The 14,906-nt window shown below is 49.0% G+C and overlaps 1 protein-coding gene and 1 non-coding gene across 3 annotated transcripts in view; both read left to right on the forward strand.

Annotated features, from left to right (window-relative positions):
* Positions 1-11,322, forward strand: part of CDK16 (cyclin dependent kinase 16) — a 77,985-nt gene extending 66,663 nt beyond the window's left edge. The window contains exons 13-17 of one of the 2 annotated variants that reach the window (XM_056859168.1): positions 894-999; positions 2,703-2,745; positions 4,234-4,324; positions 8,291-8,368; positions 11,041-11,322. In XM_056859168.1, coding sequence (XP_056715146.1) covers positions 894-999; positions 2,703-2,745; positions 4,234-4,324; positions 8,291-8,368; positions 11,041-11,078 — 356 coding nt within the window. In that variant the 3' untranslated portion in view covers positions 11,079-11,322. The remainder of the gene's footprint in view (positions 1-893; positions 1,000-2,702; positions 2,746-4,233; positions 4,325-8,290; positions 8,369-11,040) is intronic. The other variant, XM_056859176.1, reaches the window with a different exon arrangement.
* Positions 6,986-7,057, forward strand: TRNAV-GAC (transfer RNA valine (anticodon GAC)). Its single transcript has one exon. It is a non-coding gene; the product is annotated as a tRNA-Val (tRNA).
* Positions 11,323-14,906: the final 3,584 nt, after the last annotated feature.

The raw sequence follows: 14,906 nt of genomic DNA on the forward strand, positions 1-14,906 counted from the left end.
CAAACTGAGTCTATGTCAAGATCCTAAGTTCTGGTTGTTAGACTGTCTCTGTTCTGTCCCCCTGCTCTTATTTTATTTATAAACTGGCAGCCAAGTACACAAATTCAGCATTTGAATGGGTTGGGGAGGAACCTCAGATTCCGGAAGAAGAAAGCAAGTCTGTACAGGAAACACACGCAGTTCTGTCCTAGTTCAGCAAGCGTTATAAGGAAAGAAAATGAAAGAGGAGTGACGGTGGGAATGTCCCTTGAAAGCTGACTCTGAGGGATTATAACAATACTATGCCAGTGTGGTGTATCGGTGAAGAGTGGTGGACTCTAATCTGGAGAACCGGGTTTGATTCCCCACTCCTTCACATGGGAGTTGGACTCTAATCTGGTGAACCAGGCTTGTTTCCCCGCTCCTCACACGAAGCCTGCTGGGTGACCTTGGGCCAGTCACAGTTCTCTTTAAACTCTCTCCACCCCACCTGCCTCACAAGGTGTCTGTTGTGAGGAGAAAAGAGGAAGAGTCCAATAGCACCTTAAAGACTAACAAAATTTCTGGCAGGGTATGAGCTTTCGTGAGCCACTGGAGTATCTGAAGAAGTGAGCTGTGGCTCACGAAAACTCATACCCTGTTAGTATTTAAGGTTAGTCTTTAAGGTGCTACTGGACTCTTGCTCTTTTCTACTGATATTGACCGAATAACAGAGCTACCCATTGTGTTGTGAGGAGAGGAAGGCAAGGTGATTGTAAGCCCCTTTGAGACTCCTTAAAGGTAGAGTAAATCGGGACATCAAAACCAACTCTTCTTCTTCCTCTTCTTCTGAGGCATTGTTCTCCGGTTTAGGGTGTCCATGCTATTTGCTGATTTTACTCATCTCCGTTTCTCCTCCTCTTCTTCACTGTCAGGGACACCTAATGAAGAAACGTGGCCTGGAATCCTGTCCAATGAGGAATTCCGAACCTACAATTACCCCAAATATCGCTCTGAGGCCCTGATCAACCATGCTCCTAGGTGAGTGTCAGCATATGAGGAGGGGCTATGGCTCAGTGGCAGAGCATCTGCTTGGCATGCAGAAGGTCCCAGGTTCAGTCCCTAGCATCTCCAGCAAACGGGACCAGGCAAGTAGGTGATGTGAAAGACCCCTGCCTGAGACCCTGGACAGCCGCTGCTGGTCTGAGGAGACAATACTGATTTTGATGGACCGAGGGTCGGATTCAGTATAAGGCAGCTTCATGTGTTCATGTGTGTTCATATGAATCAGATATGAATCAAAGGAGACCCTCTGAATCTGGCATAGTTGCTAAGAAGCAAACACATTATGCACAACGGACGTGTTCGGTCTAGCAACTTCTAACATCATGCCAGGCATTGCCAACATAATACTAAGCATATTGTTGCAGTTATGGGGGTGGTTGCTTTTAATAAGAATAACAATAACAGCAACAACAATGTTATTATTATTAGTCTATGTGACTATTAATAATTCTCGCTGTGACCCAAGGTGGACTACAAGTATGATAAAAACTTCAGTCAATCAGTAAATGGTTTACAGGGTATAACAATTGAATCCAACAGTAAAGTTTCCTAGTAAGACAAAATAATTCGGTTGGGCAGGGATTGGGGTGAGGACCAGAACCCCGCATGCAAACTTGTTAAAGGCTATAAGACAATCACTGTAGGAAAGACTTGATTCCCAATAAGTTGCTTCCTGAGTTAAATTGTGGAACTCCCTGCCCCAGGATGTGGTGATGGCTGCCAACTTGGATGGCTTGAAGAGGGGAGTGGACATGTCCATAGAGAGAGCATGCCTATTCTCTCCAGGATCAGAGGAGCGTGCCTATTATATTAGGTGCTGTGTGACACAGGCAGGATGCTGCTGCAGTCATCTTGTTTGTGGGCTTCCTAGAGACCCCTGGTTGGCCACTGTGTGAACAGACTGCTGGACTTGATGGGCCTTGGTCTGATCCAGCAGGGCTTTTCTTATGTTTAACCATTACATCACAGCTAGGAACCTGCTTTTTCTTTTGAAGGGAACAAATGAAATCTGCAGTCCTCAGGGAGGTGTAGTCTCCGTTTGGCATAACGTTCAGCACTTTTTGTGCCCCCTTATAGAATCACAGCAGACACACAGCCTTAGGAACTAAGTGATAAGTGGCAGAGCCAAATATTATCCTCTTAATGTGGAGTTTGGGAATGCCCTTGTTGGTTTTTTACGTGTTTAATTGTTGCTGCAGGCTATGAAGAAAATTTCTGGTGGCCTGGTGGTCTTAAGTTCCCTTTTCCCCATTACACATGTTGCAAAGATGGTCAGCTAGGAGCCCCCCTTGGCACAGAGTGGTAAGCTGCAGTACTGCAGTCGAAAGCTCTGCTCGCAACCTGAGTTCGATCCCAACGGAAGTCGGTTTCAGGTAGCCAGTTTCAGCCTTCCATCCTTCCGAGGCTGGTAAAATGAGTATCCAGCTTGCTTGGGGGTAAAGGGAAGATGACTGGGGAAGGCACTGGCAAACCACCCCGTAAACATAGTCTGCCTAGTAAACGTCGGGATGTGATGTCACCCCATGGGTCAGGAATGACCCGGTGCTTGCACAGGGGACTACCTTTACCTTTTAAAGATGGTCAGCAGCCTCATGAAGCCCTGGGAAGTAGAGACTCGAGTTTCTCTGAAGGGATGGCTAGACTGATTTTTTTCCCCTTGTCTCTCTGGGACTTTACAGGCTGGATAATGATGGGGCCGACCTCCTGGGGAAGCTGCTGCAGGTGAGCACTGGGGTTTGGGGGGGCTTCTCGGGATCCATTCCCTAGGTTTCCTTCTCAGCCTGAGCGGCGGAAGGCCTTCCCTGTCATGCAATGGTCCCCATCACAGTGCCCTTGGGCGCCATGGTATTAGCCGACACCTTTCTTGGCACCCACCAAGTATTTTTAGAAGGTGGGAAGGGGCCAGGTGGTTAAGAGCAGTGGTTTGGAGTGGTGGACTCTGATCTGGAGAACCAGGTTTGATTCTCCGCTCCTCCACCCCATCAGAGTGGAATTACGCGGCTACCCCCACAGAAGATGGAAATTTGTAGCCCTGGTATTCTCCTTTTTTTGGAGACTGGTGTAGTTCCACACAAACATACTTGGTCCAGGGCTCTGACAGGACCCTTTTCGAGCGGAAGCCACATAGCTGTTCTGTTTCGGTGGCGTAGAAAAGAGCGAGAGTCCAGTAGCGCCTGAAAGACCCAACGAAATACCTGGCAGGGTATGAGCTTCCGTGAGCCGCAGCTCACTTCTTCAGATACAGCTAGGAAGACTTGAGCTGTGACCAAAGCTCATACCCTGCCAGAAATTTTGTTGGGTCTTTCAGGCGCTACTGGACTCTCGCTCTTTCCTACTGCTACAGACAGACTGACATGGCCACCCGTCGTGTGTTGGTGGAGGTAGACTTCCTGGTGCGAGTCGGGAAGGGTGGTCATGTGACCTTCTAGACTTGATCTAGCCCAGGGGTGGGGAACCTTTTTTTCTCCAGGGGCCATTTGGATATTTATAATATCATTCGCGGGCCATACAAAATTTTCAACTTAAAAATTAGCTGACCAAGCCCCAAGCGGGCAGCTGCCCCAAATGACCCCCCCTCGTGCGGGCAGGCAGGCAGGCATCCAACCGGTAGTGCACTTGCCCACCTGGTGGCACAGGATGGTCTGTTGCACCAGCCGGGCGTAGCTGTCCAGCCACACGCCGGAGTTGCTCCTGCTCCGCATGGTCAGGGCCGGATTATACAGCTGGCTCCTGCTACCTCCGCCTGCAGGGATGAAATGAGGACACACTGGCTAAGAACTCCCCCCCCCCGTGCATTCTGGCTCTGCCCCCTTTAACCCCTCCATTGTCGCCACTTCCGCCCCCAGCCCTCTTGTAGTACAGTGGGAATACGTTTCTCCACGGCCCGGGCGGTAAAGGGTTAACACAATTTCTTGGGCGGTCCTAGCAGCTCCATAGCTAACGACTCTTCTACAAGGGGGAAAAAGGTCCCTTTTCTCAGCAAAACAAACTCACATCTGCCTTGAATATTCCTGTCCGTGGGAGGGGGTGGATCGCCAGATCCTTCTGAGCTAGAGATCTGCCAGGACCCACGAAGGGCCAGACCAAACGATTTCGCGGGCCTCAAACGGCCCCCGGGCATGACGTTCCCCACCCCTGCTCTAGCCCTTGGGATTGAGCTCTCCTTTTTCTCTTTCCCTCTCTTCTCTCCCCCCCCCCTTTCCGATGCAGTTTGAGGGCAGAAAGCGGATCTCCGCGGACGATGCCATGCGGCACCAGCTCTTCCACAGTCTGGGGGAGAGAGTCCTCAAACTCCCGGACAGTAAGTGCAAGGGAGGGAAGCCAAAGGAGTGTTTGGGTGGAAACAAGGCTGATGGCCGATTAAACCGTGGAAGCCTGCAGTTAAATTAAAAAATAAATTTTATTTGCAGCTAGTATGCCAGATAAAACAGGTAAAGCAGAAACTGACCATACAGAGTAGATGTTTACAACCAAGGCCAACAAAATTAGTAATCAACCAATTTTACACTTGCATTAAGGCGATGTAGCTTCATTAGAACATAAGAAAGGCCCTGCTGGATCAGACAAAGGCCCATCAAGTCCACCAGTCTGTTCACACAGTGGCCAACCAGGTGCCTCTAGGAAGCCCACAAACAAGATGACTGCAGCAGCACCATCCTGCCTGTGTTCCACAGCACCTAATATAATAGGCATGCTCCTCTGATACTAGAGAGAATAGGTATGCAGCATGACTAGTATCCATTTTGACTAGTAGCCATGAATAGCCGTCTCCTCCATGAACATGTCCATTCTCCTCTTAAAGCCTTCCTTGTTGACAGCCATCACCACATCCTGGGGCAGGGAGTTCCACAATTTAACTATGCGTTGTGTGAAAAAATACTTCCTTTTATCTGTTTTGAATCTGTCACCCTCCAGCTTCAACAGATGACCTCGCATTCTAGTATTATGGGAGAGGGAGAAAAACTTCTCCCTGTTCCACTCTCTCCAAACCATGCATAATTTTATAGACCTCTATCATGTCTCCCCTTAGCCGCCTTCTACTGCACAATATTTTGCAACCTGGGTGGTGATTGGAGAGCTGTCTCCCAGCAGAAACCTTTTGGTCCATTCACCCTCATCACCAGAGCCCATTTCCCTAATCAAAGGGTCAATAATATTGAAGTGGGCTGACTTGTAGAGGGGACATCTAAAAAATACATGCTCGATGGTTTCCAGCTCCCCTGTGCTACACGGGCAAAGTCTCTCTACCCTGGGGATCTTCTTAAATCTCCCTTCTAATATGGCAGATTGTAGGACTGCCCATCCGGCCAGTGTATAGGCCCTCCTATGTGTGTTCCTTTCCAGGGAGTATAAATATGCAGCTGGTGCTAGAATATACCTGGAATGTTGAGGTGCTATATATGCAGGGGATCTCAAGAGATCTGTTTGACGCTTAGTATCTTTGACTCTTTCCTTTATAGTTAGTCTAGCTTGGTCCATACCCATTTGCAAAAGTGCTGACGGAGCAAGTCCCAAAATATTTAGTTTATCCCCTATAGCAAATTAGAGAATTGGTTCACTGTGTGGAAATCAAACACATCGCCCCTCTGATTTGTTTGCCCTTGCTGCACCCTTAGATTTATTATATATAAAACTATGCATGGTATGGCGAGAATGGACAGGGGAGAATCTTTTCTCCCTCTCCCCTAATACCAGAACGCGGGGTCATCTGCTGAAGCTGGAGGAGGAGCGATTCGGAACAGATAAAAGGAAGTCTTTCTTCACACAACGCATAGTTAAATTGTGGAACTCCCTGCCCCAGGATGTGGTGATGGCTGCCAACTTGGAAGGCTTGAAGAGGGGGGTGGACATGTTCATGGAGGAGAGGGCAATTCATGGCTACTAGTAAAAATGTATACTAGTCATGGTGCATACCTATTCTCTCCAGGATCAGATGAACATGCTTATTATATTAGGTGCTTTGGAACACAAGCAGGGCAATGCTGCTGTAGTTGTCTTGTTTGTGGGCTTCCTAGAGGCACCTGGTTGGCCACTGTGTGAACAGACTGCTGGACTTGATGGGCCTTGATCTGATCCAACATGGCCTTTCTTATGTTCTTGTTTGTGGGCTCACAATGCTGTAAAGACAATGGAATCAACAGCAAGCACCACTTCTCCCTACGGCTCTTAGAAAAGCCCCCTCAGTGGAGTTGCCAACCTCCAGGTGGTAGCTGGAGGTTTCCCGCTATTACAACTGATCTCCATGTGATAGAAATTAGTTCCCCTGGAGAAAATGGCCACTTTGGCAATTGGACCCTATAGCATTGAAGTCCCTCCCCTCTCCAAACCCTGCCCTCCTCAGGCTCCACCTCCCCAAATCTCCAGGTATTTCCCATCCCGGAGCTGGCAACCCTACCCCTCAGAGACAACCTGATAACCCTATATGCCTACATGATAACGTCTCTAGCCCACGTTCTGCAGCCATTTCCTTAGACCTCCATCTCCAGTAAATCCTCAAACTAACACAACATGCTCTGTTTCGAGTACAACAGTCCACGTCTTACTCTTTCATTCAGTCACCCCGTCTCTTGGATCGTTGCCTCTTACATTCCCACCATTCTTGGGACGCCTCCCAAGCAGACTTCCAGTCCATTGCCTTCCATAGATGGCTCCTCCTTCCATCAGGCCTGTGCGAATGTTCATTCTCAGCCGAACTGACATGTATTCCTTCCCGTAGAAGTTGGGACTGTTTTGGCTGCTGAGGGCTGTTCCCTGAGCTATTGGAATGTTCATAAGTGTTCTGTAGCATCACACCCACTGAGCCAATTGCTAGCTGAGGCTTCATCCCCACAAGCAAAGTGCAGTATAGATGGCACTTCTTTTTGCCAATCAGGGATATCTTACACCTCCCTTGCTCTCAAAAGGGGGCTGTATGTCGAGATGCTGTTAAAACATTGATGCTGTTAATACATTGATGATGGGAGGGGGCGTGGCTCAGTGGTAGAGCATCTGCTTGACATGCAGAAGGTCCCAGGTTCAATCCCTGGCATCTCCAGTTAAAGGGTCTAGGCAAGTAGGCGATGTGAAAGACCCCTGCCTGAGACCCCGGAGAGCCGCTGCTGGTCTGAGTAGACAATGCTGACTTTGATGGACCAAGGGTCTGATTCAGTATAAGGCAGCTTCATGTGTTCATGTTTATTTATAAACTTTTCACAGTTTGAATTTAAGCAGACAAAAAGTCTTTGAAGAGTTGGCCGTCCTGGCATTATGAGTATTATGTAATTGGTTAAAATTCTGCGCATTAAAACTTGATGAGAAATGTACAGATCAGACTCAAGTTGGAATACGTTTTTACACATTCATAATTGGCCTGAATTTGGAAAACCGGAGAGAGAACTTTTAACATTCAACTTCGAGGGGAACATTTAAAAAAACTTAAAATCCCACACCATGCATAGCTGGGAATGTGACTAAAAATGTGGATTAAGAACAGGGGTCCCCAATGTGATGCCTATGGTTACCGAGGTGCCCACTGACACCTTTCCTGGTGTCCAGGTGTTTTTAAAAAGTGGCAGAAGCCAGGTGGGGCTTTTGCCCAATAAGGCTTCTGATTGGCCATTGGAGGTTTGATTGGCTGTGTAGATTTTTTAAAACGCTGCTTTGGCAGCAGCTGCCACCACACCACAAGGATCTTCACGGCGTGACTGAAGGTAAACTGCAGCAGCCATTTTGTGGCTGGCTCCGCCTCCTTCAGCAGCCATTGTAAGGTAGCCATTTTTTTGGGCGGCACCCACCACCCTGTGCCAGAATTCCAAAGGTGCCCGCAGGCTCAGAAAGGTTGGGGAACCCCTGATTACAACTAGAAACGTATATCTTTGATTTAAGAATATGGTGGTCGTCCCCTGAATAGAGATAGAGGTAGAGATTGTTTTTAGTGGCTATTCAAATTCCCACTCAAGAACTGTTATAGACTAGTCCAGCGGTTCCCAGACTTTTTGACTCATGGAGCATTTTCCAGGAGAGAAATTTGTCACGGAGCACTAATTTTCACCTGGCATCTATATACTAAACCGAACGACGGCAGTATTTCTACTCAATACTTACCTACACATAGTTCACGGCTGCAAAAAATCACAATTTTGAGACCTTGTCACATTTATTTTATTTTTCTTTCCATTATCTTAATGGAGCCCTGGGAGATGTTTGGGAACCGCTGGATGAGTGTATCCAGTAAAAGGCGTTTGTCCCGCTTGCTGAGCGTTTCTCGTTTTCCGTCTTCTTTTTGCAGCCACATCAATATTTGCACTAAAAGAGATTCAGTTACAGAAAGAGACGGGGCTGAGATCGGCTTCCCTGCCTGAATCAGGTGAGCAACCTCTTGCCTCTCCTCAAGAGCCTCGCCCCGCTTTCCCATCTGCCCCACCCACTGGGAATCAAGCCCTGCCCACTTTTGCTCCTGCTCTTTCTCCCGACTTTTGCCCGCCATCTTTCACTTTTCCCAAAGCCAGAGGCCAGGGTGAGGCATCTGTAGGCAGCTGAACAGGAAGGGAAGTAATCTGCTGCTATCATAGTGCCCTCGTACAAATCTATGGTGAGACAACACTTGGGATACTGTGTACAGTTCTGGTCACCACACCTAAAAAAGGATATTGCAGAGCTTGGGAAGGTGCAGAAAAGAGAAACCAAAATGATCAGGGGGCTAGAGCAACTGCCCTATGAGGAGCAGTTAAAATGCTCAGGGCTTGGAAAGAAGGCGGTCTATAAAATTATGCATGGTACAACGAGTGTGGGCAGGGAGAAGCTTTTCTCCCTCTCTCATAATACTAGAACGCGGTGTCAGCTGCTGAAGCTGGTGGGTGAGAGATTCAAAACAGGTAAAAGGAAGTATTTCTTCACACAATGCATAGTTAAATTGTGGAACTCCTGCCCCAGGTTGTGGTGATGGCTGCCAACTTGGAAGGCTTTAAGAGGGGAGTGGACTTGTTCATGGAAGAGAGGGCTATTCATGGCTGTTAGTCAAAAGGGATACTAGTCATGCTGCATACCTATTCTCTTGAGGATCAGAGGAGCATGTCAAATATATTAGGTGCTGTGAAACACAGGCAGGATAATGCTGCTGCAGTCGTCTTGCTTGTGGGCTTCCTAGAGGCACCTGGTTGGCCACTGTGTGAACAGACTGCTAGACTTGATGGACCTTGGTCTGATCCAGCAGGGCCTTTCTTACGTTCTTATGTCGCGTGGGGCACAGTTCCCCATTTATCACAGTGAGGCACAGGGGGACGTTTGAGGGGATTGTGTCCCCATGTTAATTAACAGAGAGCCAGTGTGGTGGAGTGGTTAAGGTGTTGGACTAGGATCTGGGAAACCCAGGTTTGAATCCCCACTCTGCCATAGAAACTTGCTGGGTGATCTTGGGCCAGTCACACACTCTGGCAAGTATTTGAATAGGGAGACAATGGCAAACCACAACTGAACTGCTCTTGTCTTGAAAACCCTACGGGGTCGCCTTAAGTCAGCTGCGACTTGATGGCACTTCACACAGAGACATTAATTAACGGGAAGAGGATGGCATTCAGATCTTCTAATATGGCCCCCAAAATATCTCGGGCTTGCCCTGGCTAAAGCTCTCTCCTCTTCACAAATCACATATTCCTCACATAACAGCACAAAAGATATCTCAGGAGCAGCCTCTTTGCCTGTTGTTCCTTCTCCTCTCAAAATACCTTCTAGAAGAGGACACACACCTTGTCTCGAACCCTGCCCCCCCCCATTAACTGTCCAGTGTCCAGTCCTCGTAGTCATACTCTGCGGCCGAGTGGTGAACAGTCTCTCCTCTCCCACAGGCAGCGCCGCGTTCCAGGTAGTGGACACTGAATTTTAGCCGCCGAGTCAGGTATCTGTGCCCCTCCCCTTTCCATCAGCACCCTTCCTGTTCTCGGCATGACATGCGGCATTCCCCCCCCCCCACATCAGCACACGGTCGTAGCCCTTTCAACCTCCCCCTCCCCTCACTCCCATCTGAGCTCTTACCTTTTGCCCCGATACACATCCCTTTGGGGATGATGTATTGTTTGGGATTGGAAGCAGGGGAGGCGGTATAGGGTGTGGGGAAGTAGGGGGAGGGCTCAAGGTGGCAAAAGGAATGTAGACGGTGCAGTATGGTGGCTGAGAGCCAGCTTAGGGTAGCGGTTAAAGTGCTGGGCTAGGATCTGGGAGATCCAGGTTCGAATCCTCGCTTTGCCTTGGAAGCTCACTGGGCAAATTTGGGCCCACCTCGTCCTAAACCACCTCAGAGGGTGAAACGAAGGCGGGGAGACTACTCATGCCACCCTGAGTTCTTTGTTATTGACTTCATTTATAGTCCGTCTTTCTCCCCAAGACTCAAGGGGGATTACAGAATATAAAGCAATCGCGCAGCGGAGACATCCAATTCACATTGCCGTACTATTCGGGCTACAGAAAAGGACAACAGTGCAAACAAACAAACAAACCCTGTTTATTTGTGAATCAGGAAGTCCCCTTTGAAATGTCACCCATGTCATGAGTTCACTAGGGGTCCATAGGGAAGCCATGATCTCTCAGCCTCAGTCGGATTAATACCGACTACTTTTGTTGGGTACTAGTACTGCGGAGCACTTCCAATTGCTATGAGATCTAGGTCTGAGTCCACTGGCACCTTAAAGACCAACAAGATTTTCGGGGTGTCAACTTTTGAGAGTCAGAGCTCCCTGATCTGACCAAGGGAGCTTGGACTCTCTAAAGCTCATACCCCCAAAATCTGGTTGATCTCCAAGATGCCAGTGGACTCGAATTTCGCCGTTCTGCTGCAGACCAACATGGCTACCCTCTGAAACTGTCTTAAATGATACAAGGATGGTGACGAATGGGCAGAAGGACAGAATTTGCAGGTGAGAAAGGGAACTTTAAAAGATACGGCAGACAGTGCAGGCAAACTCGGAGGATCATTGGGGGCGACGTTTCCAGAGAGGGGAGCACAGGCGAAACGCACCTGAATCATTTTTTGTGCTTTTCTTTCAGTGAACGGGCAGAATGGACGACCGAGCCTGCTGCTTTGAACACCCCCTTGGATCTGGGTTGTTGGGGCAGAAAATAAACCAGCTCCCCCACCCTGGGCACACCCCAACTGCCGGCTTCTTTGTGTCGAACTGTGGAGCGAGGACTCGTGCTGGGAATTTCACAGGGGCGCGGTGGGGTGGGGGTCACAACGCCCTGGAGCCGAGGATAAGCGCCTCCGACCCCTGGCGTCAGATGGCCGGGAACTGATAACCCTCCGCTGCTGGGATAGACCCTCCCTCCCTTGCTCTCTCTCTCTCTCACACACACACACACACATACATACCCGCACGGTGTTTCGTTTCATTTTTTAAGTTTTTATTTTTTCAACGGAATATGATAAATATTATATTTACAAATATCTATGAAGAGAGGGTCCCCCGTGCTCTGCCCTCTCCAGTCGCGGGGAGCATACAGTATTGTCTGCAAGGGAGCCCAACCCTGCTTCAACCCGATTGGGCGGAGGGGTGGGGAGGAAAGGAGCATGAAGGAGAAAGGGGGAGGAACATATACGGGCCGCTGTCTGTCTAGCCGTCTTCTGCACTCTTGCATATCTGCAAGCGGGGTGGGAGAGAGCGACTTTGGTCGATTGAAAGATGGGCTTATTCTCACTTGGGTTTGAAATCTTCCCATATTGTCTGCCCCCTCCTCGAGTTACTACTGGCTTTGGCTGGGGGTGGAAGTCTTCCTGGCAGGGAGGTGTATTGAAAGCGCACCTGTTGAGCCAGGTGAACCGGTATCCATGAGTATTTTTGGGAGCAGTATCCTTTTCTTCCTTTCTGCCATCCTTCCCTGCTTGGTTATTCATCTTCCATGCTGCGTGCAGAGTCCCCGCTAACTTTTCCGGAGTCCTGCTGTGTTTTCCGAGCGGCTTCTGCTCAGAGGTGTGGCCAGCTACTCCCTGTTTTCTCTTCCCACCGTAGTAGAGCCCTTTTTTAAAACAACAACAACAACCCTTTCTCTTCCTTAGATCTGTGCCTCGCTTGGGCTCACCATGCTCACTTGGTCAGCCCCTGTCCATCCTGGCTGAGTTATTCCTGTCGATCGGTCATGCCTCTCGCATGACTTGCTTGCTTACTCAGGGTTTGCCCGTGCTCCTTCACGGGCCCGCTTCCACCAGGATCTTCTTCTGGGCAAAGCCTGTCGAAATGAATGGGAGCCGCTGTCAGTACGGCTTGCCCAGAAGAAATTCCCCCAGGATTGGATCTCATTCCCACCCTCCCCCGATACTTAAGTCTTTGGCAATCACTTCTTGTTGCTGTCCCCTTGCTTCTTAAAGCTGGGCTACTGTTTTTACAGTACTCGCAACCTTTTCCCGATGTTACAGCATTTACGGAGCCCTTGTTTATCTCTGCGCAGATACTTACCGTGCACTGGCCCCCGTCATTGCTCCCCCATTTTTTTCTTCCGTAGGCTTCACATTTACTGTGCAATCTGCAACCCTTCCGGACACTTAACTAAGTTGCTCCTCTTCCTTTCCTTAAACTGAGCCCCACCTCTGCCCTGTGTCAAAGGTAAGCCGACGGATATCCTGAGGGTCACTAGCCTCCATTTTGCTCTCAGGGCACCCTAAACCTTATCAAAAAGCTGAAAGTTTTGAGTAAGGGGTTCCTCAGCACCTGGCCTGTCAAAGAGGTTAACTGGCTCAGAGGTTAACTGGCCTCTTCCTTCTTTACTTAGTGAGCCTGTATTTTATGGTTTAACGGACAAGCTCTCGACTTCTGCTGCTTTATCAAGCACGGACTCCAAGGTTAATTTGACCCCCTTAGCCTTTACACAAAAAACACTTCATTCTCCACGGCTTCTGTTTTACTCTTTGTGCGATATATGTCATCCGTTCCTCAACCTGTTCTTACATGAGAACTTGCCCGCCTTTATTTATTGAGGTTCAGAAATTCCTGGAGAATCCTGCCGGTACATGGGATCCTCGAGGATTTTGACTCCCCGTCCTTCTGTCTTTCTACTGTGGAGAGATACCTCAGAGGAAAAGGGGACTGTCTACAGTCCCCACTCCAAAATCTAAGCTTTTGTGATACTGCAGTACGCTTGGTGCAAGAGTATCGCTGCTTCCCAAGCAGTCCAGATTGTTTCTGTAGCTCAGGGCCCAGAGTCCTGGGTGGACAGAAATCTAGGACGTCGATTCAGTCCCTCCTTTGGTTATCTTTGCACGCATAGACAAGATGGCACCCAACTTTCCTCCCCGCAATCATGGCCTATATATATGTAATTTGTGTGTCTGTGTGTATATATGTACATATGTAACCATTTTTATATGCAGCATGGAACGCTTGTAAGGTTCAAAAAAATACCCCCCCTCCCCCCATTAGAGCCATATTATTATTGCTACCACCCTCTGGCAGCTTGTAGGATTGCTGAAGATGCCGCCTCTGCAGGGGGGGCGTGCAGAAACTTAAGTCTGCTTTGTGCCGAGAAGCGAGGAATTAGCGGTGTGGGAAACCTCTTGGCCTGGCACGTGGGGTCTGTGCGGCGGAGAGATGCAGGGAGAATCTCGCCACGGTCTGGGGATAACCACCACGGTGATATGCTGAGGGTAACCTAACGCTCAGGGGATAAAAGTGGGTTGTGTTACAGAGGGGGTCCTAATAAGCAGGAAAGAAGAGCGTCTTCCTTTCAGTTTTGGAGAACAGCAACGCTAGCCCCATAATCTGCCTGCATGACCCTCCCTCTCCTCCTGCCAGCTCCACTCGAGGCCGCGGCCCCCTGGTTCCTCTCTTTTCATCTTTTCCCCGTGTTGCACCTTACGACCGAAGAGGCTGTTGTTAGGGGGAACGTTTCCTTGGTCCCCACCCAGTCTTCCTACTTAGATCTGTTTCTTTAAGAGCTCCGGGCCTACCGAGAGTAAAGTTCTCCTTGCCTTTGTCTTAAAGAAACACCAGCCATCTCTGGGTTCAAAAGAGTCACCCTTCCTTCCCGCGGGAGCTTGCAGTTCGGAGCGCGCGGGTGTGTTTCCTTGTCGCTCCTCCTTTTGCAGCCCAGGACCAACAGAAAGCCCCGGCTTATTTCTTTAACCCAGGTTAAAGTCATCGAGATACCAGGCAGCCCTGGTTTAGTTTCCCAGGCTGAACCCTGGCACCAGAGGGCATATGTAGGGAGACACCAGAAACAGCAGAGGTGGGACAAACTGCCTTAATTATAGTTTGCTCAGTGCAGATGTAATGCTCAACTATGGTTAATATAAACCATGGTCTTGGATCCCACAAAGTTTTTCTACGGACAGGACCTTTTCTTCCACCACAGGACTTTATTGCTTCCCTCCTCCACTGTGGCCCAGCGTGTCCCCCGAAATGCTGCTCTGGGGCCATCCATGGAAGTGCTCCGTTGGATCCAAGCGGTGGTTTGCAAACAACTTCGGCCTGTGGTTTCTCATCCTGGTTTGCAGCCAGTCCTTAACGATGGTTTTAGGTACGCAGACCCCTTATCTGTGGTTAAGGACATCAAACCTTGGTTACATTTACCTCTGCTCCGGGCCCGCAGGAGTTCCTGTTACGGTGTGGTCTGGGTGTGAGTAGTGGGGAGACGTTGACCAAGGGATTTGATGCTGCTTTTTTGAGGGGTACAGAATCTAACGTTAAGTTTTCTCTGTTACCGGAAGAGAAGAAATAGAGTACAGCGATACGTAGCCTAGTTGGATACAGCAAATGATATGACTAACCTGCAGCTGTAAGCTGGCTGTATGCTGTTTTAATTGTCATGACTTCCTCCCCGGAAACTGTGGGAATTGTAGTTTTTGGAGGGTGCCATGATAGTTAAACTGGTCGGCTTGCAATATATAGATGTATCCTTAGTATCTGAGAATGGGGATAATCCAG

This window comes from Euleptes europaea, chromosome 1, assembly GCF_029931775.1.
Source record: "Euleptes europaea isolate rEulEur1 chromosome 1, rEulEur1.hap1, whole genome shotgun sequence".
Classification (NCBI taxonomy): Eukaryota; Metazoa; Chordata; class Lepidosauria; order Squamata; family Sphaerodactylidae; genus Euleptes; species Euleptes europaea.